Source organism: Letharia lupina (genome assembly GCF_014066315.1).
Source record: "Letharia lupina isolate WasteWater1 chromosome Unknown contig_5, whole genome shotgun sequence".
In the NCBI taxonomy this organism is placed as follows: Eukaryota; Fungi; Ascomycota; class Lecanoromycetes; order Lecanorales; family Parmeliaceae; genus Letharia; species Letharia lupina.
The window spans coordinates 1,577,370-1,603,196 of NW_023502974.1; the positions used below are offsets into that span (position 1 = coordinate 1,577,370).

Consider the following 25,827-nt stretch of genomic DNA (forward strand, 5'->3'; position numbering starts at 1 on the left):
CCACCAGCGACGACAGCATAATTCCCTTACATCTCGGCCAGATACCTTGAGTCAACGGCGATAGTAGAGAGCTACTCCTGTCGCTCGTTATTCGCAATGATTTCACCCGACGTCCACCACCTTTTCCATCACCCAATCGCAGACCATTCCTTCTCCGCAGACAGGCAGACACTAGCTGTGGCCAGAGACAACAACGTTGAGCTCTACAGCAGGTCTGGGAACAAGTTCAGCTTGCAAGATGAGCTGAAGGGACACGACAAGACTGTAACAAGTGTCGACATTGCGCCGAGTACCGGGCGAATCGTCACTTGCTCGCAAGGTGTGTCTGGGGAAAAGGTTAAAGGTACTATGGAAAAAGGCTGACTTGTGGACTCGCAGATCGCAACGCATACGTTTGGGAACCGTCACCTTCCGGCTGGAAGCCTACGCTCGTATTACTCCGCATCAATCGCGCAGCTACATTTGTACGGTGGTCTCCATCGGAGAAAAAATTCGCGGTCGGCTCTGGTGCCCGGGTCATTGCAGTCTGTTATTTTGAGGAGGAGAATGATTGGTGGGTGTCGAAGCATTTGAAGAAGCCCATACGAAGTACCATCACAACTGTGGCATGGCACCCCAATTCGGTCCTTTTGGCGGCGGGATCTACAGATGCGCATGCGAGGGTGTTCTCGAGCTTTATCAAGGGGGTCGATGCTAGACCCGAGAGCAGTGTCTGGGGCGAAAGACTGCCTTTCAACACTGTGTGTGGAGAATTTTTAAATAACTCAGCGGGTTGGGTACATGGCTGTGCTTTTTCGCCAAGCGGCAATGCTCTGGCGTTCACTGCACATGATAGTAGTATCACAGTCGTCTATCCAAGCGGTCCTGATGAGCCTCCCACCGCCGTCGTCAGCCTTAGCACGCAACTCCTGCCCTTCCTGAGCCTGATCTGGAATGGAGAGAGCGAAATCATTGCTGCTGGATATGTAAGTAATCTTCATGCCTATGGGAACCTGCAGCTGACGGTGGGCAGGACTGCGAAATATACAGACTGCGGGGTAACGAGCAAGGCTGGCAGATTGTAGGCTCCATGGAGTCGAAGGGCAGGCCCGGATTGGAGGAAATGCGTGAAGAATCTGCTCTGAACATGTTTAGGCAAATGGATCTAAAAGGAAAGAGCAAGGACGATACCCAGCTCAAGACAGTGCACCAGAACACCATCGCCACAATTAGAACTTATGATGAAGCTGGCGGAACCGTCAGAAAGTTCAGCTGTGAGTACCCGCTGGTAGTTGGGGGTTCAGGAAGAACTTCCACATGCTAATTCTTCGCAGCCAGCGGTGTTGATGGACGAGTGGTCATATGGTCCACATGAGATGAGGGCTTTGTATCGATTCCAAAAAGTATACAACGCATATCTTCCAGGGCGCTTCGCACTGATATGAGAAGAATCCCCCAGTCAATGGCCATTGAAGAGTAGAAGGGGTTCATGTCGACTGAGGAAAAAGTACAATAGATAAATTCTGTCGTTATAGAACCCTCTGGATGCCAGAAGTAGGGTGATATTCTAGAAGGCGGTGGTCCAGACTATGATTTTCTCCACAGCCCCTTTCTGTTTCCTCAAGCCCATTCCTATTTATCATCACTTGCCGAAGCATACTTCATGACATGGTTCTCATCCAGCGGCCGCCTCGATTTCTGAAAGTTATACAACTTCATTGATATTGCACGTACGTTGCTCCGCACATGAGCGACATGGCACACCTAGACCAACAGCAGGAAATAAGAGACGGTCCTAGAGACCGTGTGGTCACAGCCTAGACCTTTGCGTCAGGAGAGATATTCGATCCTCCTAGAATCCTCATCCAATAGTACTTGGCTCCAATCCCCAACGTCAAGGAACAATTTTCTCCGCGCCCCTTCAATGCCTTCCCGAACGCAGTGATTGGCCCTTCAATATCTTATCACTTGGCACACTGAAACATGCACACTTTTAGGTCCCTGATGCTGGGGAGAATTTCTCAAGTCACAATTCTCAAGAATTACCCCTGTCTCGGCGTAACAGCCAGTCTATGAGAGCAGAAGAGCACTATGCGGGGCCAGCCTTCGACAATGCTGCAGATAGCACCAATCCAGTTTCTCTAGCAGATGGGGCGAGCTCTGCATCACCGATCGCCTCCGCAGTGAGCCAGAGTCCAGCGAGTGACGCAGGAGTCGACCATCATCCTGCAGCCGCTGCTCCCATAATTATCGAAAGCTAGGCGAACCTGCTTCAGACCAACGAAAGCATCTGCACCATAGTTGCCTCAAATCGAGTGCAGCTCTCGTACCAGGTTCCCCCCAGCATCTCCGCGCTCTGCCGCCAACGCTCGCCGATTCCAGCCCTATGCAACCGACGGCTTTCTATTTCGCTCTGGTAGGGGTTGGGTGAGCTCCCAGTGCTGTTGGCTAGACTACGTACGGATTTTCGGAGCCCCAATTTTCTCCTTCAGACGTAGTCTTGAGGCTTAAGACATATATTATGTTCGGTGTGTTTACTCTCGAACATGATTCCGAGGCTCAAAACACCCTCTCAAATAAGCAACACTGACAGCGAAATTGGAATCAAGACTGCGCAAATTGCGGATACACTGTGGCACCAGGCCGTGGAAGCTGAAGATCACGCGGAAAGACTTGAAAGCGTGTACCGCGTGGGCAGTTTGTATTCATTAGTAGAGAGTGTAGTGAGTGGTGCTCTCGCGGCATTAGCAGGGCAAACGATGGGAGAGGAGGCATTGTACGTGACCGTCATGGCGAGTGAAGATCTGTACAGCTCGCTACTGTGGTAGCAGGCAAAGGGGGAGCTGGATGGACTGTTGGAGCAATTCATGGTAATCCTAGAAGGGCTCATATCAGCGAAAATGAGCGAGCACTAGAAATGGGAATGGATCGTGATCTTATGGGTTCAGCAATACGGTGCTAAGTGAGAGGATTTGGTACGAAGAGACGGCATGGCGAATAATTGGACATGTGCAGATATAGAGCATATTACCAGTAGGCGAAGTGGTGAAGCGAAATATGATACGAGAGTAGTTTTGTTGCCAAGTCCGCCTGAGTTGGGGGAGTGGTAGGAAACCAGAATTTCTCAGAAAGCCATCGCCGTCTTCGGAACAGCACAAGGGGAGAAATTTCATTGTACCTCAATTCTTGGGAGTACAGGGATTTGAACATGAAGATTCTGACAGTGAACTTCCTGACCTGTGCCGTCAAAGCATGCAAGACTTCTTCCCTTTCCTTTCCCCTCCATTTTAAAGACGCGGAGCTCGAGCAGTCGGACATTGAGTACAATGCTTCATTTCTACGGAACATCCTTCCTAGGATAGACTGGGAAGCATTCAAAATTACTGCTAACGAGGTATGTGCCTCGTGTCAGCCACTCAGAATTTTTGCTGTTCTCCTTTGCATACATATTTCCAATAAGTATGACCTTGCACCACGTCTATACTCTATCGCTGTTTCCTCAATCACGACGTCTCGATCAACCCTCCAATTTTTGTTTATGGAGCTAGTCACCACTTACCGCTTCTCATCTTTAGCTCGGCTTCACTACCGTTCCCAGTGAAAAGCCAACAATCTCCGCTCCCACGACGGATCTTTCAACTCCTGACATCGTCAACACGACCTCCCATACGGAAGCTTCCCACGACAAGGTAATGCGAGACCTGCACACCCTTCTTCTCGAGACCGAAGTTCGCGAGGGTAAGATGGTATGCGGCAATTGTGGGCATGAGTACAGGATAAAGGAGGGGATTGCCAATTTTCTGTTGCCCAGTCATCTTGGTGAGCTGTCTCCGTTCATACTTGTGATTTTTACTCTACATTTACGGCTTGATCTGCAAGAATCTGCTTCTTGTCTTCTAAGCAGTCAAGCCAATCTATGGAAAGGGTCTTGGCTCATCGGTTGTAGTCTGACCGAGCATGGACCATCCGAAGGACATTCGGTGAAAGTGCATGTCTGGAGAAGGCCGCAGATGGAACATTGAAGCACGCTCGAGGATATCCAAAGGTTAGACAACTAAAAAAGCGAGGTGTTTTAGCAGAATTCGAATGACGCTAGGGCACGGAGCCTGTTCGCATTCTTGACATATTTCTCCATTTCTGAAGAGCAGGTTTTTGGAGACCTTCTACAAAGGTGGGGGAGATAAAGATGCTTTTCTGGATGAGCAGTGGATTTCACAGGAATCCAAGCACCCTAAAAGCATCATATCAGATAGTGATTTAGTATACATTATTTTTCGGCGACCTCAATGCGCACGCTTCCAGATAGCTGACCCAAGCACCCAGCCCTTCCAGCTTGATTTTCACTGGAAGTCGCCTGACGTTTTTAGAAACGCCTTGGATGCTGTGATAGCTTGATGCAACGCTGATGGACTTGGCCGCCAAAGACTTATCTACCAACATGACGTGTAGATATAACAAAAGTCAGACATGAAGGAAGATGTCAATTGAGAAAGCCTTTGCAACGTGCAGTGCCACAAAGACAAGGTATTCGATCATCGCTGCCCCATTCCCGTTCGAATTTGTAGTCATATGTGAGTTCTTCATCTAAGCAAAGATTAGTGTGAGCTTCGGGGAAGAAGAGAGGTAGTAGAAGAAGAAGAGACCTACTTTGCCCAATGTCCCGGAGGGCATAGATGACAATTCGCTTGCTGCCTTCTACTTTGATGATCTTGGCGGTGCAATTTGGATCACAGCTGTGATTGATGAAACGTGCGATGCCACCGCGCTTCGTAGCGTCGATGACGGTATTTTCGTCGATTCTGAAAAGGTAGCTGCTGCCGATCCCGCTCTTCAAGTATTGCCGTTCTCGCATGTCGGCCACCTGCTGTCGCACCTTCTCGCCAACGTACTCTATGATCATGTCATTGGCAGCGATGTTCTCCATTGCGTAAAGTCCCCAATTGTGGATGGCAGAACGAGCAAATTTGACAGGCTTCTTTCGTTTCTTGAGCTGATTGAAGCGGATCGCGTCACCTTCGCCATTGGATGTGGCCAGCACCTGTTTTTGGGCGGCAATATCGGCGACGAGACGACGATTGTTGACACGGTTCGACCGTGAGGACGACTTGGATTGGGTTTTCGCCAACGCCAGCGCCACGGCTTCCGCAGCGGCAGCAACAGGGTCATCCTTCGCCTGGGCTTCCCGTTCTTCGCGAGCTTTCTGAACCTTGATCCGATGGGGCAGGTACTTGGACTTTTCCGACTCCAAGATTTTCGTGGTCCCTTCAGTCCTGGCGCAGCCTGTGGAGTTTGGTACATAATAACCGTCGATGTTGGTCTCGGCTCTAATGACGCCCCTCTCACCACCACGATTAAGCGCCTTGATCTCTTTTTGCTTCCAGGCCCATAGGGAGACATTACCCAGACTTGCCTCGGATCGATCAGCCAGGACTTGTCGCAGGTATCGTAGGTCTTCTTCGTCTTTGACATTATGCTGCCATCCGTCCAAGTCAAGCACTACATTCGGATCCTCAGCAACCGTGCGCTGAGGTTCCCCCTTCGTTGCACTCCATTCGTTCTCAGCTGTTGCTTGCTCTGTAAGTTCAATCACCACTTCAGGCTGGATTTCCCCAATCTTCGGAGCATTTGCCATTATCTCATTAAATTCAGCCTTGGCTTGCCGCTTCTTGAGGGCTTCTCGCTCTTCGAAGACCTGCTTCTTGGTCTTCTTCTTCTTTCCTTTTGTCTGTTTTGATGTTACCAATCTGCTCTCGGAATCGAGGTCCGGCGTTTCGCTAATATCTTTCGATGGATTGTCAGCTAGACCGTCCATTTCAAAGAACTGGATGCCTGTGACCGAAGAATCGATCTCTATTGTCGAAGAAGGCACAAGGACATTTCCGTCGTCTTTGCTAATCCCGAATAACTCTTCATCTTCCTTCTGCTTCTTTCTGTCAGCAATGTCCTGGATAAGTCGTTTTCTCTTCTTGGACGTTTGTTGAACTTTGCTGGCATCCCGAGAAATCTCCTGATCTATATCGGTCATAGCTGGCGTGACATCATCAGTATCTTCCTCGTCAGGCATCGTACTCCATGCTGAAGCTCTACTGTGCCGGCGAGGTTTCTTCGGTGTTGGGTTGGTGCTCTCGTTTTCCGACATGTCTGACGCAATGCTCATCCGGCTCGCTGGCCTACTATCCTGCTCTTCGGTATCTCTTGTGAAAGTAGTACGCCGTTCATCTTCCGAATCCTCGTCATCGTCTCGAAATGTGGGCAAACGATGGTGAAGTCCACGGACTGCCATCTTCTTAGGAGCTTTCTGCTTACGCCGTTCGTCTGTGAAACCAACGTTCTCTCGCTTACCACCGACTCCTTTCCGAATTCTGGGCAGAGTAGTAACGTTCAACGTCGAAGTCGCCAGGGGCCGACGGCCATTGATCAAGACATCGCTCCTCGAATCTGGCGTACCGTTTGGCGGTGTTTCGCTCATGTCAAATTTGGAACCGCTTCCTCTCCTGTCGTTCGGATCTGTGATATTCAGTCTCCGTCTTTTATCCGCATGCCGGTCAGGATCCAGAAAGTCATATAGAGTTGGTGCTGCAAGCTTGAGTCGGACATCCTGCATGAGCTTGACTTGGAGCTCAGTTCTGAGAACTTCTGCCGCTTCGCTGACGGGGTCGAGGTTCTTAGCTCTTTGCTTTTTTTCCTCCTCGAGATCCAGCTCATCCTCCCTTTGAACCCTTTCCCGCTCTGCCTTTTCACGTTGCTCTGCAATAGCTCTCTCAGGAGTGGGGCTTCTTTCGTAATTGGGGTTTCCAAACTCATGACACTCCATGTTCATGATGTAGGTGAACAATTCACGCAAACGATACGCTTTGTAGCATTTGACCGCAGCTTCCTCGCCTCGTTTCGAATTCTCGAATATCACATAATACCCTGTCTTGTCGCACCTCACTTGCTCCCAATTCTCGTTCTTGAGTCTCTTCTTCAGATGTGGTACCGTTTTAGGCATTACAGGCACGTAACAATGAGCAATGAAGATATACGGATCGCGCTTAATTTGATCCAGTATGGGCTTCTCCTCTATCGAGCCTGGGTAGTCGACTTCCGCAGCCTTTCTGGAAGCATCGAATTGCGAAGGTGGCTGTTGTATTGCAGTGGATCGTGGTAATGGCGTCGTTGGTACTAGTGGTGGTGGCAGGTTGGGCCGCACAGGAAATTTCGCAGAAGGACCTTTTGGCGCAGATGGAGGAGGCCCCGGTATCTCCATACTCGTTTCCTTCTTTGGCATTTCCACCTTTTTCTCTTTGTATCGCTGTCTTTCCTTGGCCTTGGCCAGTGCACGCCGGCCCACAGACCCATCACGATCAAGTTCAGCAAAAACAGGACAGAGACCAACCCTAGTCTGACCGTCTTTGCATTCTAGGTGAGCTTTCTTTGCAGCAGCGCTTGCAGATGTGGCCGGCCCGCCGCGAAGCGACCGACTGTCCTTGTATCTAATAAGGCATATACCCAGAAAGCTACCGTTCTCCGGATCAGTGTGACTAGTGATGTCTGCTATGTCTCCAAAGCTAGAGAAAAGATGACGTATTTGGTTGACAGGGGTAAGAGGATCAAATCCGGTCACCACGATTCTAATTGGCGGTCCAGGCCCAATCGACGTTTCCTTGTCATACTGGTAAGCTTTTAATGAGTACGGTGCGATTCGGTGGCGGTTTTTGTGCTTGTTTGCAGCTCCTTTGGTATAGTTAGAAATTCTTAATCGGGGGTCTGTTGGGGAAGCCCCATCTTCCTACAAAGAAATTCCATTAGCTTGCCCAAAGCCTGAAACAAACAAGTAAATGTACACATTGCAATCAAACACACCTCTTCGCCAAATGGACTGAACTGAACCTGACGGCTTCTCTTTTCCTTTCCCTTCAGCGTTTTGTCTAAATCTGGGTCGTAAACGGCTTGGAATCCCTTGACCTCCCCTTTGCCAGGCCGTGCCGACAGCGCGGCTGGCAGTTGGGCACGTGCAAAATCCAAGCCTCGATAAATCGACGGTCCTTCCACTTGGTCTCGCGGGGGTGATAGTGCCGAGTTTCCAACTGAGAGATGCTCATCATGAGTTCGCCTTTTGGGCGGCGAATTATTACCATTCGCTCGAGGGGAGGAGTCCGTGTTGGTGAGGGGCGTTAGGCTTGTGGATTTGTGTGGTTCATCTTGATGCGCCATGTTGGCATCTCTGTTGACTGCACTGAAGATAGAACATGTAGTGCTCGTAGAGCTAGTGGAGCCAACTTCATGTGCGATGTCGCTGTTCGCAATTTCGTTCTCCTCATGCGTCAGCGAGCTTGACATTGCGTTGAAATGGCCATTTGGTGTTCCGTGGGCAAGGGTGTCGATTTCGCCCTCGCCGTCAGAGGGAGCAGGAGGTGCAGAAAGCGCACTAGAGGAACAAGACAGGCCAACGGACGGGGACTGGTGTCTTCTGCGATCCTGAGAAGCTTTGGAACGTTTTTGCTGGAGCACTGAAGGAGCAGTAGGGAAGAAATCGGCAAAGCCCTTTGACGAGCGCGACATCCTTGGAGATGGTTTCTATCTGTACCGTTTGAGATGCACCATTTCGCCGCTCCAACTAGCTCTCCCAAAAAATGTGACCGCCGGTTTGTCTCTCATGTACTGATTATGGAGGCTTGAGATTCTGGAAGCAGATATTGTGCGCTGTGGCTTCGCACGCGGTGGGAGGGGTCTGGGCTAACGCGATCACCGGCAGAGTGAATGTCAGGCAGATAACAATTCGATTGGTGGATTCAAGTCTGTGAATGAACCTCGCATGAGTGAGGTAAGAAAAGGGCAGCGAAGTCAGAATAAAGTTGGGTTTCAGAGGGTAGGCAAATGGCAGGCACTTGTCATGAGCAGCAACTGGATGTAGTGAGGTTACGGTTGCTTTCACATTTCCCAAAAAACCCCGTAATTTTAGCCGATTCCTGATTCCGAGCCGCCGAAAACGAATCAAATCATGGCGGATCGCCTTCTTCTATACACCTTCACGCGGTTTAGTACAGGGCCTTTATCCTACAGTACACGAAGACAAACATAATTATCTGGTGGATATGTCACTACATCAAAGCCTAAGAAATTCGCGCGGCGCCTTGATCAATGACGACAGCGGCAATAGTTACCAGAGGCCATCATTCGGGATGCTGCAGCACAACTTTACCAGCAGCTTCGCTCAACACGAAAGCAAGAGCAGAGGCGTGGACTACAAACGGAGCCTCAGGGCTGTTTTCTATCATCTGTCCTTTGCCGCAGAGGTCCATTTGACAGGTCTATTAATATCGCCGCTCGCGAAATCGAACATCTTCTGCATTGCTGAAGTGTATTAAGCTAACACAAAGTCCAATGGAAACCTGAGTTTGAAGTTGAAGCAGAAACTATTCCTCATCTCGCCTTCAGCCTGTGACGACGAACGGGTCTGCCTAGAGTGACCACATCCGAGCAGAAGCCCCTTCGGGTATTTGGGAAAGATAGTACTCAAACAAAGATGTGGATGATCTTCGGATCATTATGAGGCAAGGGTTCGAGTGTGGCTAGGCCAGCCTGATTGATATGAGCACAGGAGTGACATAGTTCCGGAACTTCCATTCCCTTCCAGTCGCCTCTGGGACCGGTATCTTTCGTCTGCAATGTCCGATATATGGGACTGGCAATAATGAATCTAGCCCTTGTTGCATGGTGACAGGTATTCTGTAGATGACGGTGCAAATCCTCCGCTTGCTCAAAGCTAAAAGCTGCCATTGGCGGAGCTGGAACACCATTTTCTTCTGCGAAAGGCACTGATCAACATTGGTGGTGGGTTCCCGTTGTAGTTTAGATGTTTGCTAATGCTGTCTCAGTTCTGTAAGAGTTGGACTTCAGATGTGAGGACCGAAGGTGAAATCAAAGCTCCCGGCTTTCCCTTACTGCCAGTTACAATAAAGGGAAAATTGAGTGCTGGACGAGGTCTTGATCTACGCACCGAGTCTAGTAGATGACGTGCTTAATAAGTAGCTGAATCCTGGAGATCTGAGGCTGTATCGCCTGCCGTCACACAAACTTCTCAAAGCTCAAAGTCCTAAGTAGTGGCAAAGGGTGACTGTCTTAGGACCACAGGGTTATAGAACTGTAAGATTGTAAAATTGGCCTACTAGAAGAGCTACTAGAGGAAACGGCAGTCCGTAAAATGTCCAGGCAAATGAATGCATGGTCGAAGTCATGATTTCCAGAATTGAAAAGACACCTTGGGAAGTAGAACACAGTTGTCGTTCTGCCCTTGGTCACATCGTGTTCCCGGATCTCTACCATTCAATATCCGGTATTGTCGTAAGTGGGTAAGGCTGGATACCGGCATGGTTGGTGCTGCCTTTGATGCAGCAGCATGCAAGCTCCATTTTGCAAGCGGCGCTACTGCAAGGAACGCTTTCGGCGCTCGTATAATGTGCATGCTATTTTTGGTTCTTTGCCATGACATTTTTGCTCCAGGACAGGACAAAGGTAGTCATAAACTGGACTGCGCCTGTCTCGCCACGTACGTGCAAAGTTGTGTAAGAAGACAAACACGAAAGCAGAGAAAAGGGGCAAGGTCTCAGCCTTCATGTCATTTGCTGGGCTGTTAGCGCGTCGTTTCGGAGTGACACTGACAGGGGTAAATCCGTCAAAGCTATAAACAACAAGCTTGCTTCCTTCACAACCTCAACATCTTCCCGACCAACCCCCTACCTTCTCCACTAGATCGTGTTGACTGTGGTCTCATCAGTTTCAAAAACACTCAAGTATTTACTTCTTTGAAAATCTCGCTTCAACACCCTCTCGTTCATTGCAAACATGTGGTTAGTCATGGCCCTGATCTGGTCTTTTGGCAGGTAAACATCCTAAAGCTGACAACATCTTTTGTCTTCACAGCGGTATCTTCGGCTACATCAACTACTTGGTCGAGAAGGACCGCAAGTACATTATCGAGACACTCGTCAATGGACTCTCGCGCTTGGAATACAGAGGATACGACTCGGCAGGTCTTGCTGTTGATGGAGACAAAAAAAATGAGGTCCTTGCGTTCAAGGAGGTTGGCAAGGTTGCCAGGCTTAAGCAGCTTATCGCTGAGAGCGAGCCAGACATGAACAAGGTCTTCGACTCCCACGCCGGCATTGCACACACGCGGTGGGCTACACATGGCCAGCCATCACGAATCAACTGTCATCCCCATCGATCAGATCCGAGCTGGCAATTCTCCGTCGTCCACAATGGTATTATCACCAACTACAAGGAATTGAGAGTGCTTCTTGAGGGCAAGGGGTTCAAGTTCGAAACCGAAACCGACACCGAGTGTATTGCAAAACTCGCAAAGTATCTATACGATGCGCACCCAGACATCGAGTTTCTCGTGCTCGCCAAAGCTGTCATCAAGGAGTTGCAAGGAGCCTTTGGTCTTCTCCTCAAATCGGTGCACTACCCACACGAGGTTATCGCGGCTCGCAAGGGCTCACCACTTGTTGTGGGCGTGAGGACGCAGAAGAAGATGAAAGTTGATTTCGTCGATGTGGAATACGCTGAAGACGGCCCTCTGCCTGCTGAGCGAGCTTCTCAGAATGTTGCAATTAAAAAGGCTTCGGCCAGTCTCCTCGCACCCCCGGACAAATCGCTCCTTCATCGCTCACAGTCCCGCGCCTTCTTGTCTGAGGATGGACAACCACTTCCCACCGAGTTCTTCTTATCCTCGGACCCCTCGGCGATTGTCGAGCATACTAAGAAAGTGCTGTACCTTGAAGACGACGATATCGCTCACATTCACGAAGGCTCCCTCAATATCCACCGTCTTAGCAAGGACGATGGGACATCCAATGTACGAGCCATTCAGACTCTCGAGCTGGAACTCCAAGAAATCATGAAAGGGAAATTCGACCACTTCATGCAGAAAGAGATTTTCGAGCAGCCCGAGTCCGTCATCAACACAATGCGTGGACGCTTAGATGTTGCCAACAAGAAGGTCACATTGGGTGGCTTGAAGCAGTACATTAGCACCATTCGCCGCTGCCGCCGCTTGATCTTCATTGCTTGCGGTACTAGCTTCCATTCTTGTATGGCCGTTCGTGGGGCTTTTGAGGAATTGACAGAGATCCCCATCTCTGTCGAGCTTGCATCGGATTTCTTGGACCGACAAGCCCCTGTATTCCGCGACGACACTTGCGTTTTCGTGTCTCAGTCGGGAGAGACAGCGGATTCCCTCATGGCTTTGAAGTACTGCCTTGAGCGAGGGGCCCTGACCGTAGGCGTTGTCAACGTGGTTGGCTCGTCGATCTCGCTCCTTACTCACTGCGGTGTGCATATCAACGCCGGCCCTGAGATTGGTGTTGCCTCGACCAAGGCGTATACCTCACAATTCGTCGCCATGATGATGTTTGCGCTCTCTCTCAGCGAAGACCGTTCGTCAAAGCAGAAGAGGCGCGAGGATATCATGAATGGTTTGGCTCATGTTTCCGAGCAGTTCAAGCAGATCTTGAAGCTTAATGACCCTATCAAGGCCATGTGTGCCAAATTCCTCAAGCACCAAAAGAGCTTGTTACTCTTGGGCCGTGGTAGTCAGTTCTCGACCGCGCTGGAAGGTAAGAGATCACCCTCCACCAAAAGCTGGCGAGCTTCATGCTGACCATAAAATGTACAGGTGCTTTGAAGATTAAGGAAATCTCCTACCTTCACTGTGAGGCAGTCATGTCTGGAGAGTTGAAGCACGGTGTGCTAGCCCTAGTTGATGAAAATCTGCCCATTATCATGATTCTCACTCGCGATGACATCTTTGCCAAATCGCTCAACGCTTACCAGCAAGGTAATTTCTCACATGAATTCGCCCTAGCCTTGAATTGTCCACTAATACTCCAATCCAGTCATTGCCCGTGGTGGTCGACCAATTGTCATTTGCAATCCCAATGACTCCGAATTTCCATCTGAGCAGACGGAGAAAATTGAGATTCCCAAGACCGTTGACTGTCTCCAAGGTTTACTCAACGTCATCCCTCTCCAGCTTATCGCATACTGGCTCGCCGTCGGTGAAGGCCTCAACGTTGATTTCCCTCGGAATTTGGCCAAATCTGTTACTGTGGAGTAGATGATGACGGTCAAGGGATCGGGTTCAATATGGTTGAGGCCAGTTCAATTGGACGAAGCCTTTCTTTGGCGCTGTGAGGGTGGTCCGAAAAGCATGGAATGGGATAGCAGTCACGAATAGATAGACGATTCGCAATGAAATTAAAACAGCATACTCCAAATTGTTGTGCTCCCTTTTCCTTCCTCGTTCAAACGCTGTTGGGGGACGACGCAACTGGGTGGGGCAAGTCGAGATCGGAGTGGTCTTCCAAGCGAATTACGATTGCAATTGCAATTGGCCACGCTTGTTTCCGATCCGAACTGTTGATTTCTTTTCATCATTTGCCCAGTACATGAGTGCATATAATGGCATCGCTGAAAGGCCCTGGTGAGACCCAAATTCACGATGGCAAGTGCCCTGTTCCGCCCATCCCCAAATCACCTAGCTAATGCTTCGCCATCATCAGGCTCCAACCTCCGCATAGCCATAGTCCACGCCAGATGGAACATACAAATGGTTTCGGCTCTCGTGGCGGGTGCGCGCAAATCACTGTTAGCTTCTGGCGTCAGAGAAGAGAACATAGTGGTTCAAGACGTGCCGGGCAGCTATGAACTGCCCTTCGCTGTGCAAAGGTTTCTTATGACCCCCTCCTGTACGTCAGCTTAAAATGCCGATTGATTCCTTCTTCCCAGAATGTACACATCCTCACAGATTGAATCCTCGAACAACCCCACTGGGCCCATCTCAGCGGTCACGGATCTGCTGTCCTCCGCTTCCTTGACCGACCTCACAATGCCAGAACCCACCGCCTCCTCTCCACAAAACTCGTCCAAGTCTTCGACGGCACCTTTGGCAACACCATTCTCAGCGATCATTGCAATTGGCGTTCTTATAAAAGGCGAGACCATGCACTTTGAATACATTGCTGACGCAACATCACATGGCTTGATGAAGGTGCAACTGGATCTAGGAGTGCCGGTTGTATTCGGATTGTTGACATTGCTAAACGAGGAGCAGGGCAGGGCGAGGGCGGGAATGGATGGTGGACACTGTCATGGGGAAGACTGGGGCAGAGTAGCTGTTGAGCTGGGCGTGAAGAGGCAGGTTTGGGCGGAGGGAAAATTCTCATGACAAAGGGAGCATTCAGGCAATGCACGCTCATGTACGCCATTAGCAGGAAAATTGGTCCACATACGGCCTTCAAAATTGTGTGAGCAGCCACATAGGTTGAAGTATCGAAGTGGGAATCTCAAGTACCAGACAAAGCGCCGCATAGGCACCTGACGCATGCTAAAATTGTATTATTACACCATTTGCATCTGTCCAGCTCATTCCTCCATCGTCTCCCCTTCGGCGGCCGTCGTTTCCTCTTCGTCGTCGCCCTCCATCGCCTTCTTGGCTGCCTTCTCTGCCTCCTCTAAGATGTCCTTCGGGACCTCCTGGTGCCTTCCCTTGGTTGGTCCCTCGGTCGAGCTAATCCAGGACATCTCCAGCTCAAAATCTTTGTCCTTACTGTCCTCGTGTGCAACATAGATGATTCGGGCTGCTTCCCTCACGCCGGCTTCGAGTGACAGATTGCCCGATGCTAGATCCAGCTTTTCGAGTTCCGCTTTAGCTGCCTGCCTACCTTTCCCTGTAGCTGCGCCATAGTATCCCTGCAGACGTTCCATTAGTCATCGTCAAGGTTCGTACGAACGACACGCTCACCCAGTAAAGACCACTTGGTTCGATCATGTACAAGCCCGGACCTCCAGCCTTAGTGCCTGATACCTTCCCACCAGCGCCGATGCTTGGCCCACTACCCACTTGTCCATCTACTCCCAGCTCTGCTTCCGAATCCCAGCCACCGACTATGGCTGTTACACCAAACGGTCTGACACTTGAGTAAAGTGTGTATGCTTGGACGTAGCCACCTAATCTACCGGCAAGAGCAGCGAGAGGTATAGGTGCTTTGTATGTCGACCGCCATGATGAAGCCTCATCTCGTGCTCGTGATACAAAATGTCGACCATCTGGGACAAGGCCTGAAGATACCTATGATTGCATATATTAGTTCCATCACTTAGGCTCGCCCATGAATGTGCACTTACCACACCGACATTGCGATCGACCGTTGCTATCCTCTTGTTCGCACCAGGTTTTAACAATTTGCTGGTTACAATCTTCTCTACTGCCAAGACAACACCATCTTTACATCGAATGCCGACGCAGGTACCTCCGTTCTCGACTGCTTTGACCGCGTACTCGACCTGAAAAAGAGGATCAGTTCCGAAAGGTCTGGAAAGCACGAGTAATCAAGGCCACCTGAAAGTTCCTGCCGTCAGGTGAAAAGACAGAATTCTGAAGGTCGTACCCCGTACCAATGGATGTCTATGTGAACGCTGTTAGCTCATATTCAAAATTCGCTTGTTCGAAATGACTAACCATGGCGACAGTAGAGGCGGAGATTCGAACGTAAAAATGAGAAGACCTGAAAGGAGGGTATCATGAAGCTGGTCTCAGCGCTGGGAACGAAGCTGGGAGCTCAGGCAGGTGCTTTGCGCGTCGTTGCGCTAGCGGCCTTGGCAAGCTGCTTGGATCATAAGCCATCATACCTTCTACCTTTCAGATCTTCCACGCTTTCCGAAATCGCCTCGATCTACTCACCTTGCTTACAGCAGCCATAGATCTTCCAGTATGGCGTCAATACTCGGCGCGAATCCAACCCTGACTTCAATTCCAAGCTACTCCTTCTCCCAAGCTTCACACAACAATGGGGCAACTGGTAATAAAGAACACGCCTTCTACCCGTAAGACTGGGTATCATTGCTTGTATGCCACCGTCTAATTATGCCAGATACACAGACAATGGCGGCTCTACACTAGGCATCACAGGCAATGATTTTGCCATCATTGCAGGCGATACTCGTTTAACCTCAGGCTACAGCATCAATACTCGTTACTCCCCCAAGGTATTCAGGATCGGTGGCGATGATGAAACAGGAGAGGGTGCACACATCATACTTTCGGTTGTCGGTTTCGCAGCAGACGGTACAGCTCTCAAGGAACGCCTCAACGCAATCGTCAAGATGTACAAATACCAGCATGGCAAGAAGATGTCTGTCAAGGCTTGTGCCCAGAGATTAGCTACAATTCTTTACGGTAAACGGTTTTTCCCCTACTACGTGACGGCGATCCTAGGTGGATTGGACGAGGACGGCAAAGGGGCGCTGTACAGCTACGACCCAGTTGGCTCTTACGAGCGTGAGCAATGTAGAGCCGCGGGGGCTGCAGCTAGCCTGATAATGCCGTTCTTGGATAACCAGGTCAACTTCAAGAATCAATATCTGCCGAGTACTGGCGAAGGTCACGACCTGTTGGCACGGCAGGCAGAGCCCTTGCCAAGACATGAAGTGGAGCAGCTTGTAAGGGATGCGTTCACGAGCGCGACCGAGCGCCATATCGAGGTTGGGGATGGGTTGCAAATGCTTGTCATAACACAGGAAGGGATTGAGGAAGCGTTCTTCCCACTGAAGAGAGACTAACCTGGAGGTTTCACGACGTAGCATGGTGTCGACGAGACATCGCACTGGCGCAATAGTGTATGTATCTGAGCGCTTGAGTATGCCTACACGGACTCCAGACCTCGATTTAGCCATAGCCCTGAACCTTTCTACCTCGCCCCTGCCATGCCTTTTCACCGCAACAACTTCGGATTCCGCGTGTGCTAAATACCTGATTTCGGTTCTCCGACGCCGACTCCATTGTTGTCCATGACTTCTGGTTTTGACTCTATCCCGATCCACATGTCCTCATGCTCAGAACTGCATGCTAATGCCCTGCAAACTGCACCCTGTTTGCGCAAACGCGACTAAAAGCGTTCTTTCATACGTGAGGCCACAGTTCTCAAGTTGCCGTATACCTTGCCCTGAAAGATAAAGTATGTCAGGCAATTGCATTAAACAAGAGAGTAGCTGGAGACTTACCGGTGGACTTCCTAATATCAGGCTACCTGTTTTTGCAAATATATTAACTCAAATGGCCGAGGACACTGCACCCCTTGACCTCCACAAGGAATGCCTGATGGAAATCTTACAGATGGCTTCTGTTGCAATGTGGATGTTTCTGAACCCTCCCAAAACATGTATGGTCTGGTCCGCCAGCACAACTCTAGTTTTACTCGCGTTTTCGATAGCGAACTTTGTCTTGCCTAGAAAGAACCCCGGTATCAGCAAGTCAAACAGGAGACAGTCCCGTCGTGAGGTTTTACCTCCTTTTCCCGCTATACGTCCAATTGCTCGATTTTTGTGCTCTCCATTCAGCGTCTTCACATCTTTGATTTCGAAGCTATTTATCAATTAGTCTCCATGGAAGCTGTGCCCATTCCGTTAGGGGCTTGGGGGTGATAGTACGTTTCGATATACAAATCATCGAGCCGCAGCATTGCGATAGCATCCTCCAAATCAAACCCCAAGCAAAACGCCCGCACAAAATCCTCGCCCTTCTGCAGTGCTCCTGAATCAACGGTATACGATGAGGTTCTCATTTCGACTGCTCGGGCTGATACGTTCATGCGCACCTGCAACTTCAAATGTCCAACAAGCGGAGGGTATATCTTAGGCCATTTCGATTTGAGGGCGGGATAACGGTGGGGTGGGATGAAGACCTTTCGTGCCTCTACTTTAAGGGACTTCTCAGCTTCTTTTGCGGGTGGGAACTTTGGGCGCCCTTCTTCGTCAACCTGCATTGCGGAATCCAGATGCTCAGCGGCTGTATCCTGTTGGACTGAGGGTGTGGCGCTGGTAGCATCGACCAGAATTTCGTCTCCATAGTCATCTGTAGCGAATTAGATAGAGAGCCAAAAACCGTAGATTTGTAGAATCTTACTGTCTTGAGGCAATGGTGTTGCCTCTGCTTCTGCAAGCTTTTCAGGCCGCCTAAGCAGTGCTGTAGGCGCAGGCATCTCAAGGTAGCGTAAATGTGTATTGTGCTTTTGCGATCTCGAGTCAAGATGTACTTTTACTTTAGAGCGATTCTGTTGTGCGGAAAATTAAGTCCGAGATCTTGCCGTTTCCGTGGGCAAAGTTTTGTTTTTCAACGGCATTATCGTGCTTTGTCGTTAGACTTCACAAAATTTCATCATCTCTTTCGGGTGAAGAAATCACTCGAATAATCATCGATAGATCTGTGACCATGATCACAAGGGAAGATTAATGATTGTCTGAAAAGGATGAGCAGCAATGTACGACAAAAGCTGTGCGCCACTGTCTGGGGCACGCGAGCGACCTGCTTTGCTATTCAGATAACACCCTTGTCTAATGTTCTTATCAATCACAGGGTTTGGAGACATGCATCTGCCACCGCAAGACCAATATCGTTGCCAGATTATGTTTGTCCTCCCATATTTCGAACCTTACCAAGATCGATTGGAGTTACGACCGCCCCAACAATCCTGACCTTGGGGCCTCTGCATGATTGGGCTGCATCCGTAATGCCATTCTCAAGTGGAAGAAACCTGGGTCCAGCCCAGCAGAGGTCGGATATCCAAGGCAAACGCGGCTTATTGGGTCTCCATTGGGGAGATGATAGGCGGTTTTCTACGTATGGCTTGCGCCGAAAAGACTCTGGACAAGAGAAAAACAGATCCCCAGCCCTAGATGGTCCAAATGCGATACAAACTCGGCATGCCACCACGCCTGACAAGCCTGAACCCTCCTCTGCGTCCTTATACCCTGGTACTATGAAAGGCGCTGCAAATAAACATTTGAGGGACCGCCTACCAGATATCTCACACATCCACAGACCAAGTCGAGAAGAGCTTCTTGCGGCTGCTACTGGCTTCTGGTCACGACTCAAGGTCCGTTTCAAGTGGTTCTCCATCCGAAGCGTGCGGCCTTTCAATGCGGATGAGATTGGGGCTTTTTTCTCTTGGTTCTTACTGGGCCATGTCCTTTGGATTATATTGGGTACGACTACATTCTTCTCCCTTGCTATCTTTGCTGTAAATACAGTCTTTGCTCAGGAGACTTTGGCTCGATGGGTGGGCAATTACCTGACGAAGTCTTCTGGTGTCAAGGTGGTCTTTGAATCAGCAATCGTCCCCAAGTGGGGCGATGGGGTCATCACGTTCAAGAATGTCTTTGTGTCTAGGCGGCCAGGTCAGGGAGCTGGCAAAGTAAGCAAAGGCTCTCCATCAACAGAGGCTGCAGCTGCGGCTGCTGCCGCAAGCGCAGAGAAACTGAAGGGCTCCGGGGAAATGATTTCAATCAGTGCTAAAAGTGACGAAGAAGAGGAGGACGCAAATTATACGCAGTTCGATTTGTCTCTTGATACAGTCAACGTCACTCTTTCATTTACCAAGTGGTTCAACAGCAAGGGCTTACTCCGCGATGTAGAGATCAAAGGCGTTCGGGGTGTCATTGATAGAACGTCAGTGCACTACACAGGAGACTACGTGGACCCTCGGACCTACAAGCACGAGCATAATCCAGGTGACTTTGAAATTAACTCTTTCAAATTGGAAGATCTGCTGGTGACTGTTCATCAACCTCATGGTTTTCGGCCATTCTCCATAAGCATTTTCTCTTGCGACCTGCCTCAGCTTCGAAGGCAATGGCTCTTCTACGACTTTTTATCTGCTAACATAATGTCCGGATCCTTTGACGAGTCGCTCTTCACAATTCATCCGCGTCAGATGCACGGGCATGTTGGCGGTCAACTAGGTAGCGGACTTGAGATAAATGGACAGGCAACCCCGTGGAAGAAGCACAGCCGCCTGAGGATAGATGGCTTGAACATAGATCATTTAAATAGGGGGGTGGAAGGACCGTTCTCCTGGATCCATGAAGGGAACGTCGACATTGTAGCGGATCTAATGTTCCCAGCAGATAATGATGAAAGCATTGCCAAAGTCATGTCCGACTTCTACGATAGAATGGAGGCCACTGTCACATCCAGTCGACACCCCCAGAAAGGTCGAGAGTCGATTAGAACCAATGACATCGATGTACGCAGAGACGACGAATTGACTGCTTCGACTGACTCTGGTCCGTCTGATGACGACAAGCGCTTTCTTGTGATGGACCTGAGAGTCCATCTTAATGATATCCGTGCCGCTGTGCCGATCTTCACGAAAGATCTGTCTTATGTGAAGAACGCTCTTATCCGGCCCATAGTGGCTTATATGAACTCGCGCAGAACCTTCATCCCCATCAATTGCCGTGTGGTTAAGCGAGCTAGTGAATTTGATGGTAGCTGGACGATCTTTGACAGCGGTCTGATGGATGATCTTTCAGCAGAGGTGAGACTAGAGTGCGAAGCTTGAATGACGAGTCGCTGACGTGCTGGTAGACCTATCAAGCCTTCGCAAAGGATGTCACAGATGATCAAGCTAGGCTGCGGCGTTTCAAAAAGGTTGGCCTATGGTCGTTGCAACTCGCTGTGCAAGCGTTCTTCATGGGTTTGGCAGGCAACTTCGCATAGATGGAGATATGTCGATTTGCTCGTCAGCCCAATTAGCGCGGAGTTCAGGGGTTTGCTTTTTGTCGGCGCTGATTGTACAAAGGAGGTTTCTATCGATCGGAAGTCATGTTGTAGAAATATCTGTACATATGGGGAAGACTGGACTTGGGGTCTTTTTGCATGGCTCAATGGCCGGGTTGCATACTGAGCACTTAATACGAGATCCACTCAGCCATGCGTCGCGGTACCAGGGTGCATGTAAGGTACAGGCATGAAGAGAGATACCGTAGAGTTTAGCACTAGATATCCCAAGTACATACGCTAGCGGAGAAACGTCCTGCTGCAAACATATGATCCTAGTGCCATATCTGCACATATTCAAGGTCTTTGAGAAGACTCCAATGTCTAACTGACGTACGGCCTTTACCAAGTTGTGTAATAATCCTATTAGAGATGGCATCCTCAATACCATCAGCTTCGACCAATGGTTTTCAAAATGCCTCTTCGTATGACAAACATCGACCCTCCTACCCTCCTGAAGCCGTGACTCGTTTCCTCGAGCGCCTTCAAGTCAACGGAGTAAAGAGAGCCCGTATTGTTGATCTTGCAGCAGGTACGGGCAAATTTACGGAGTTGCTAGTGGGTAGGAACGAGGATTTTGAGATTCTTGCTGTCGAACCTCATAATGGTGCGTACAACTGCGAGCGGTCTTTCATTCATCTATACCAAGTTTTGAGTCTTGACCAGAAATTCCCTCTTGGCCCCCATTTACCTCCTCGACTCGTCTTATGACTTACAGAAGTATCGTGAAAGCGAGGTACTGACACCGAAGAATTGATTCAGACATGAGGAAAGAATTGGAGAAGAAGGGGTTGATGGGTGTGAAGGTTCTAGAAGGCGAGGCTAGTAGTATGGCGGGAGTGGAAAGCCAGAGCGTTGATGCTGTGATTGCTGCTCAGGTGCGACCATTGACTTCTACGACACGGCCGACATGGGCTTGATGCGCTAATGTAGGGCCAATTTGCAAGGCATTTCATTGGTATGGCAGAAAAGGCCGTTCTTATTGGTTCCTCGGGCCGTTGCTGCTAATCATCCTCAGGTTCGCAAACAAAGACGCCCTTGAAGAGATCTACAGAATTCTCTCGCCCGGTGGAGCATTTGGCATGATATGGGTAAACCCATGAAATGGCTCAGGGGTTTTACCTCAAAAGGGCAATGCTGACTCTAAAATACGCACAGAACATTGAAGACTGTTTGTACTCGATGATTGAAAGTTGGCTGTGAGCCTAGCTGAAGGAGTCAAGATAACGCGCCCATGACATGGAAGCCCACCACCGAATGGGAAGGAAAGCTGAAAGATATCACATGGTCCTTTGGCAACGAGGATGTCCGCTTTCGACACGAGCAGTGGCGAAAAGTCTTTGAGGAACAGCTTAAAAGCACGCCATTCAGCATTCAAGCAGCAGAGCCCCTATTCTCACTGCCACTCGGGGAAGAATCTGTGGAATTCACTCAATGGCTAAGTTCAGACGCTATTTGGGATAGGTACCATAGTAAGCACCCTTTTTGGGTTATTTCTTCGCCTTCAATATCCTTCTTCGATTCTTAGGGCATGTCTGAGGAGCAAGACACATGTCCTTGCCCCAAACATGTCTTCAGACTCGTGAATTCGTCTCGAAAGAGAAGTGCTAAATCCGAAATGGTGTAGCTCTGAGCCAATTCGCTGTACTAGAGGGACAAGAGCTAGCGGTGAGTCGAAAATATAACACCCATGTGTAATCAAGTCTCCAGGCTTACTCCAGGGAAGGACACGAAGAGGAGGGTCCTTGAGGCAACGGGAGCGGCAGACGTTGGGAAGAATGAAAATGGGGAGTTGGAATTGCATGGGCGTACATACTTCGCTTGGAGTACTGCGGTACCTGGAGCGCCTTTGAAAAGTGGTGGATAGATAATGGTTCGCTTTGATACCTCGCTGCCTCGATCAAACCTCCCGAGCGTAGTCTTAGTATTGGACCAAGATTTCCACCGCCACCAGATGGTAACGCCTAGGCAGATCATGGTAGAGTTGGAGACAAAATCCGATCGTTGATTCACGAGGCAGAGATATACAGCACTGAGGGAGGGTTAACGAAAAAGCCCGGACTCAAAGAATATGAAACAGAGGGTTACCATTATTTCCCCTCACGAAAGCCTCTCCATAAGAACGGCGCAATTTCCCATCCACGTACTCCTCCGTCTTCTCTAAGGAGATGTTCATATAACCGTCCACGGATATGAGGTACCCTGGAGATCCACAATCTTAGCATACAGCTCCGACATCTCAAACCGGAACTGTATACCTCTATACTCCACTGAGCTATTGAGCTTCACCTTGACTGGCGCTCCAATTATCTCTGTAAGGAAAGAGCTGGGATCAGAGCTTCCGGAATTTGCGCCGTTCTCCATCGATATCTTGGACCTAAGTTTGTGAGGTTCAGAATACTGTGATAGGATGGGATCCAACGAGAAGTTCTCAAGTCTCCTTTATTTGAGCTGGGACTTGTAAATTAGGTTTGGTCACAAGTTTCTTTCATTTTACTGACTGTCACTCACTGAGTGAGGTTGACTCTACGCGCCGAGACCGCGCCAAGCGCGCGTTCAGCCGGACTTCAAAAGTTCCTGTCTCACTTTCTGGATCTCGAACAAGCGGACAGACTCGGTATGATCGCCGAACAGCCTACCCAGGGTGCCGTCGGGTCCGCTCCTCGGAAGCGATCTCTCTTCAACAAGCCAAGCTGGAGCAAGCCCCAAGCCCTGAGCAATGATACTGATCTCTTTCACCGTTCAAATCAGGCCTATGCCGATCTTGCTGCTGAAGCGGAGCGTGCACGGAAAAGGAAGTTAGCTAGGAAAGAGAGAGAAAGAGCTCGTCAAAATATAATTGGAGAACGCGCAGGCAAGAGACGGCGTGTTTCTGAGGATGAGGATGAGGATGATGAGGACGATGACTCTAGTAGCGATGAAAGTTCGAGTCACTCCAGTCGTAAAGAAGGCAAAGCCAGCCCCACCCAACCCAAAAGTCACCATGTTTCTCCCACAATTTCTCAAAAGCCGATACATTCTCCAAAATCTTTACTCAAGCGCTACGAAGCTAAGGTTGCGGCGAGCAAAGTCGGCCAAGAACAAAAGCAGAAGCAAAAGGTTTCTGATATCATTGATCTTGAAGATGAGGAAGACTCCTCAGCATTACCCGGGCAAGATACAACCTGGAGTTCTGCGATTGTCAAGCCTGCAGCTCCTCCTGAAGAGGATGACCAACCAGTATCGGATGAGGAGTTCCCGGAGTTGGCTCGTCAGGCCAGGGAAAAGGCCCGAAGAAAACGTCTGGAGGAAGACATAGCATCTACAACCGTAAACCCTCAAGAGGGCCAAGTGTCCTTGCTCCAACCAATGCCTCCAACCTCACAGCCAGATCCAATTCTTCAAATATTGATAACCTCGAGAATTGACAACACAATCCCATTGATCGTTAGCAGAAGAGTGTCGCAGCGATTGAAAGACGTAAGACTGGCATGGGCAAACCGGCAGAACTTTACTACCGATTTCACAGACACGGTCTTCCTGACGTGGCGGGGAAAGCGAGTCTTTGATGTCACGACGTGCAGAAGCTTGGGCATCACTGTTGATGCCATGGGAAGGATCTCCACGAAAGGAGGCTCGTGGGAGGAAGAGGAGGGGCAAATTCATATGGAAGCGATGACGGCCAAAATATTGGAAGCCTACAAGAAAGCAAAGCGCAGCGAGACTACCGGTCAAGAGGATTCGGCCGCGCAGGAGGAAGCCGTGGCGGTGCAGGATCATGAAACTCAAGTCAGAATCGTTTTGAAAGCCAAGGGACTCGACGATTTCAAGCTCCAGGTCCGGCCGGTTCGTCATTGGTGTGTTGATTGCTTGGTACAATGGCTAACAAGCGTTAGTCTACTCTCGTCTCTAAGGTCGTTAATGCTTTTCGTTCTCGGTATCAGATTGGTGGAGATAAGGATGTCTTCATGTCCTTTGATGGAGAGCGATTATCGCCTGATAGCAGGATTGAGGAAACGGAGATCAGCGATATGGACACTCTTGAGGTTTACGCCAAGTAGCAAAGAAATTTGCATTCGAAATGATACATACCCCCAAGATGTCGACAGATGTGGCAGAAATGGGCCTAATATACATTCAACTGCGGTATCCCACAAAGCTTCAATTCTGTCACAACTCTGTCCAGCACTTCTCCCTTCCATACCATTCAACAATCAGTCAGTTCTCGATCTGAAGCATAATGGTGGTTACAATCTCGTAAAAATGCAAGCATTAGGGTCAAGGGTGTGCCAATTGGCAGACTTGTACCACTGTTCCACAGGATTTGTGTCCTCAAAGGGTCATCAAAGTGCAGGCTTCTGATCTTCTCAGCGCTACAAAACTGCAGGCTCCCAGCCTCAATCTAGTCGTCAAGCTGGGGTTTGTTGCCCATAGCAGTGCCATCAAATTGCAGGCCTCCAGCTCTTCTTAACGCTCAAACTGCAGGCATTAGTATCCATACCAAAAGCCGAAAATCGAATCCCATTTTCATAAACTTTTTGCTCACTCATGTCACTTAGCTTATCTAGCTATGATCCCTTCACAATGATTGTTGACATCATCTTCTTACCCCTCGTGTGTTTCTTGTCCACAAACGTACGTCCTGTTGTGATATTTGAAGTTTCGATCGTCAATGATCGTTGTCGAATTGGGTCATGGAATATCTTGTGACTGGGAAAAGAAATGGAGAGTCTCTACGAGTACTGGCGTTCTTCCGCAGGGCCGACTCCCTTCCAATTTGGCTACTCCGAAGGAACCAACGGCAAAAGCGTCGGATCTCAATTCTCACGCGGGTCCGGCTCTCGTTCCAATATAATCTACTCCCACTTCCTTCGAAAACGTCGCTCCGGAATATTGCCCGAAAGGCTTGGCTCCTTGGTATTGTTGGGTGTATTTAGTTCGTATTAGGTTCGATTCCTAATGGCGCTGGTACAATGGTGTTGCCGTGCTTTTTCTTTTCTCTTGGGTAAGCGCCGAAAAGTCGGGCCGCCGTTCTGCCCCACTACCCCACTAAGATTTGCGGTTTGGTCACACGTTTCTTTTCAACTTTGCTGTCAAAAGCAAATAGTCCCTTCGCAAACATTTTCGAATCCATTAAGATATTCATTGAACAACATTCGTCAAGACAAGGTAAGTCTGCCATATACTCTACTTCCGTGCGTGTTGTCTTTGTTACTTCATGCTTTGCGCTTCCTCATCCCGCCCGCAAATCACCATTTATTTTCTCA

General features: G+C 49.4%; 13 protein-coding genes across 13 annotated transcripts; 9 read left to right on the top strand and 4 right to left on the bottom strand.

The window, feature by feature from the left end:
• Positions 1-96: 96 nt before the first annotated feature.
• HO133_008748 (uncharacterized protein) lies at positions 97-1,354 on the top strand (the record flags this gene model as incomplete). The annotated part of the gene is made up of 4 exons (XM_037299612.1): positions 97-319; positions 379-965; positions 1,013-1,253; positions 1,314-1,354. 4 exons carry the CDS (start codon positions 97-99, stop codon positions 1,352-1,354), a joined length of 1,092 nt encoding a protein of 363 aa, XP_037155613.1.
• Positions 1,355-2,525: 1,171 nt separating this feature from the next.
• HO133_008749 (uncharacterized protein) lies at positions 2,526-4,069 on the top strand (the record flags this gene model as incomplete). Its single annotated transcript, XM_037299613.1, has 5 exons — positions 2,526-2,785; positions 3,337-3,373; positions 3,555-3,717; positions 3,791-3,798; positions 3,926-4,069. The coding sequence occupies 5 exons, from the start codon at positions 2,526-2,528 to the stop codon at positions 4,067-4,069; spliced, it is 612 nt and encodes a 203-aa protein (XP_037155614.1).
• A 390-nt stretch (positions 4,070-4,459) lies between these two features.
• On the bottom strand, positions 4,460-8,523 carry HO133_008750 (uncharacterized protein; the record flags this gene model as incomplete). Its single annotated transcript, XM_037299614.1, has 3 exons — positions 4,460-4,563; positions 4,627-7,750; positions 7,825-8,523. 3 exons carry the CDS (start codon positions 8,521-8,523, stop codon positions 4,460-4,462), a joined length of 3,927 nt encoding a protein of 1,308 aa, XP_037155615.1.
• Positions 8,524-10,806: 2,283 nt separating this feature from the next.
• HO133_008751 (uncharacterized protein) lies at positions 10,807-13,081 on the top strand (the record flags this gene model as incomplete). Its single annotated transcript, XM_037299615.1, has 4 exons — positions 10,807-10,811; positions 10,885-12,581; positions 12,641-12,802; positions 12,861-13,081. The coding sequence occupies 4 exons, from the start codon at positions 10,807-10,809 to the stop codon at positions 13,079-13,081; spliced, it is 2,085 nt and encodes a 694-aa protein (XP_037155616.1).
• Positions 13,082-13,425: 344 nt separating this feature from the next.
• On the top strand, positions 13,426-14,191 carry HO133_008752 (uncharacterized protein; the record flags this gene model as incomplete). The annotated part of the gene is made up of 3 exons (XM_037299616.1): positions 13,426-13,468; positions 13,527-13,692; positions 13,753-14,191. 3 exons carry the CDS (start codon positions 13,426-13,428, stop codon positions 14,189-14,191), a joined length of 648 nt encoding a protein of 215 aa, XP_037155617.1.
• Positions 14,192-14,388: 197 nt separating this feature from the next.
• On the bottom strand, positions 14,389-15,487 carry HO133_008753 (uncharacterized protein; the record flags this gene model as incomplete). The annotated part of the gene is made up of 5 exons (XM_037299617.1): positions 14,389-14,715; positions 14,768-15,094; positions 15,151-15,309; positions 15,365-15,430; positions 15,485-15,487. 5 exons carry the CDS (start codon positions 15,485-15,487, stop codon positions 14,389-14,391), a joined length of 882 nt encoding a protein of 293 aa, XP_037155618.1.
• A 249-nt stretch (positions 15,488-15,736) lies between these two features.
• Positions 15,737-16,584, top strand: HO133_008754 (uncharacterized protein; the record flags this gene model as incomplete). The annotated part of the gene is made up of 2 exons (XM_037299618.1): positions 15,737-15,849; positions 15,897-16,584. The coding sequence occupies 2 exons, from the start codon at positions 15,737-15,739 to the stop codon at positions 16,582-16,584; spliced, it is 801 nt and encodes a 266-aa protein (XP_037155619.1).
• Positions 16,585-16,910: 326 nt separating this feature from the next.
• HO133_008755 (uncharacterized protein) lies at positions 16,911-18,002 on the bottom strand (the record flags this gene model as incomplete). The annotated part of the gene is made up of 6 exons (XM_037299619.1): positions 16,911-16,967; positions 17,026-17,051; positions 17,136-17,249; positions 17,310-17,386; positions 17,452-17,875; positions 17,927-18,002. 6 exons carry the CDS (start codon positions 18,000-18,002, stop codon positions 16,911-16,913), a joined length of 774 nt encoding a protein of 257 aa, XP_037155620.1.
• Positions 18,003-18,530: 528 nt separating this feature from the next.
• HO133_008756 (uncharacterized protein) lies at positions 18,531-20,521 on the top strand (the record flags this gene model as incomplete). Its single annotated transcript, XM_037299620.1, has 2 exons — positions 18,531-20,339; positions 20,390-20,521. 2 exons carry the CDS (start codon positions 18,531-18,533, stop codon positions 20,519-20,521), a joined length of 1,941 nt encoding a protein of 646 aa, XP_037155621.1.
• A 432-nt stretch (positions 20,522-20,953) lies between these two features.
• HO133_008757 (uncharacterized protein) lies at positions 20,954-21,501 on the top strand (the record flags this gene model as incomplete). The annotated part of the gene is made up of 2 exons (XM_037299621.1): positions 20,954-21,188; positions 21,344-21,501. The coding sequence occupies 2 exons, from the start codon at positions 20,954-20,956 to the stop codon at positions 21,499-21,501; spliced, it is 393 nt and encodes a 130-aa protein (XP_037155622.1).
• A 314-nt stretch (positions 21,502-21,815) lies between these two features.
• Positions 21,816-22,448, top strand: HO133_008758 (uncharacterized protein; the record flags this gene model as incomplete). The annotated part of the gene is made up of 3 exons (XM_037299622.1): positions 21,816-22,053; positions 22,209-22,249; positions 22,308-22,448. The coding sequence occupies 3 exons, from the start codon at positions 21,816-21,818 to the stop codon at positions 22,446-22,448; spliced, it is 420 nt and encodes a 139-aa protein (XP_037155623.1).
• Positions 22,449-22,590: 142 nt separating this feature from the next.
• HO133_008759 (uncharacterized protein) lies at positions 22,591-22,945 on the bottom strand (the record flags this gene model as incomplete). The annotated part of the gene is made up of 3 exons (XM_037299623.1): positions 22,591-22,613; positions 22,670-22,783; positions 22,840-22,945. The coding sequence occupies 3 exons, from the start codon at positions 22,943-22,945 to the stop codon at positions 22,591-22,593; spliced, it is 243 nt and encodes an 80-aa protein (XP_037155624.1).
• A 255-nt stretch (positions 22,946-23,200) lies between these two features.
• Positions 23,201-24,621, top strand: HO133_008760 (uncharacterized protein; the record flags this gene model as incomplete). Its single annotated transcript, XM_037299624.1, has 2 exons — positions 23,201-24,406; positions 24,457-24,621. The coding sequence occupies 2 exons, from the start codon at positions 23,201-23,203 to the stop codon at positions 24,619-24,621; spliced, it is 1,371 nt and encodes a 456-aa protein (XP_037155625.1).
• Positions 24,622-25,827: the final 1,206 nt, after the last annotated feature.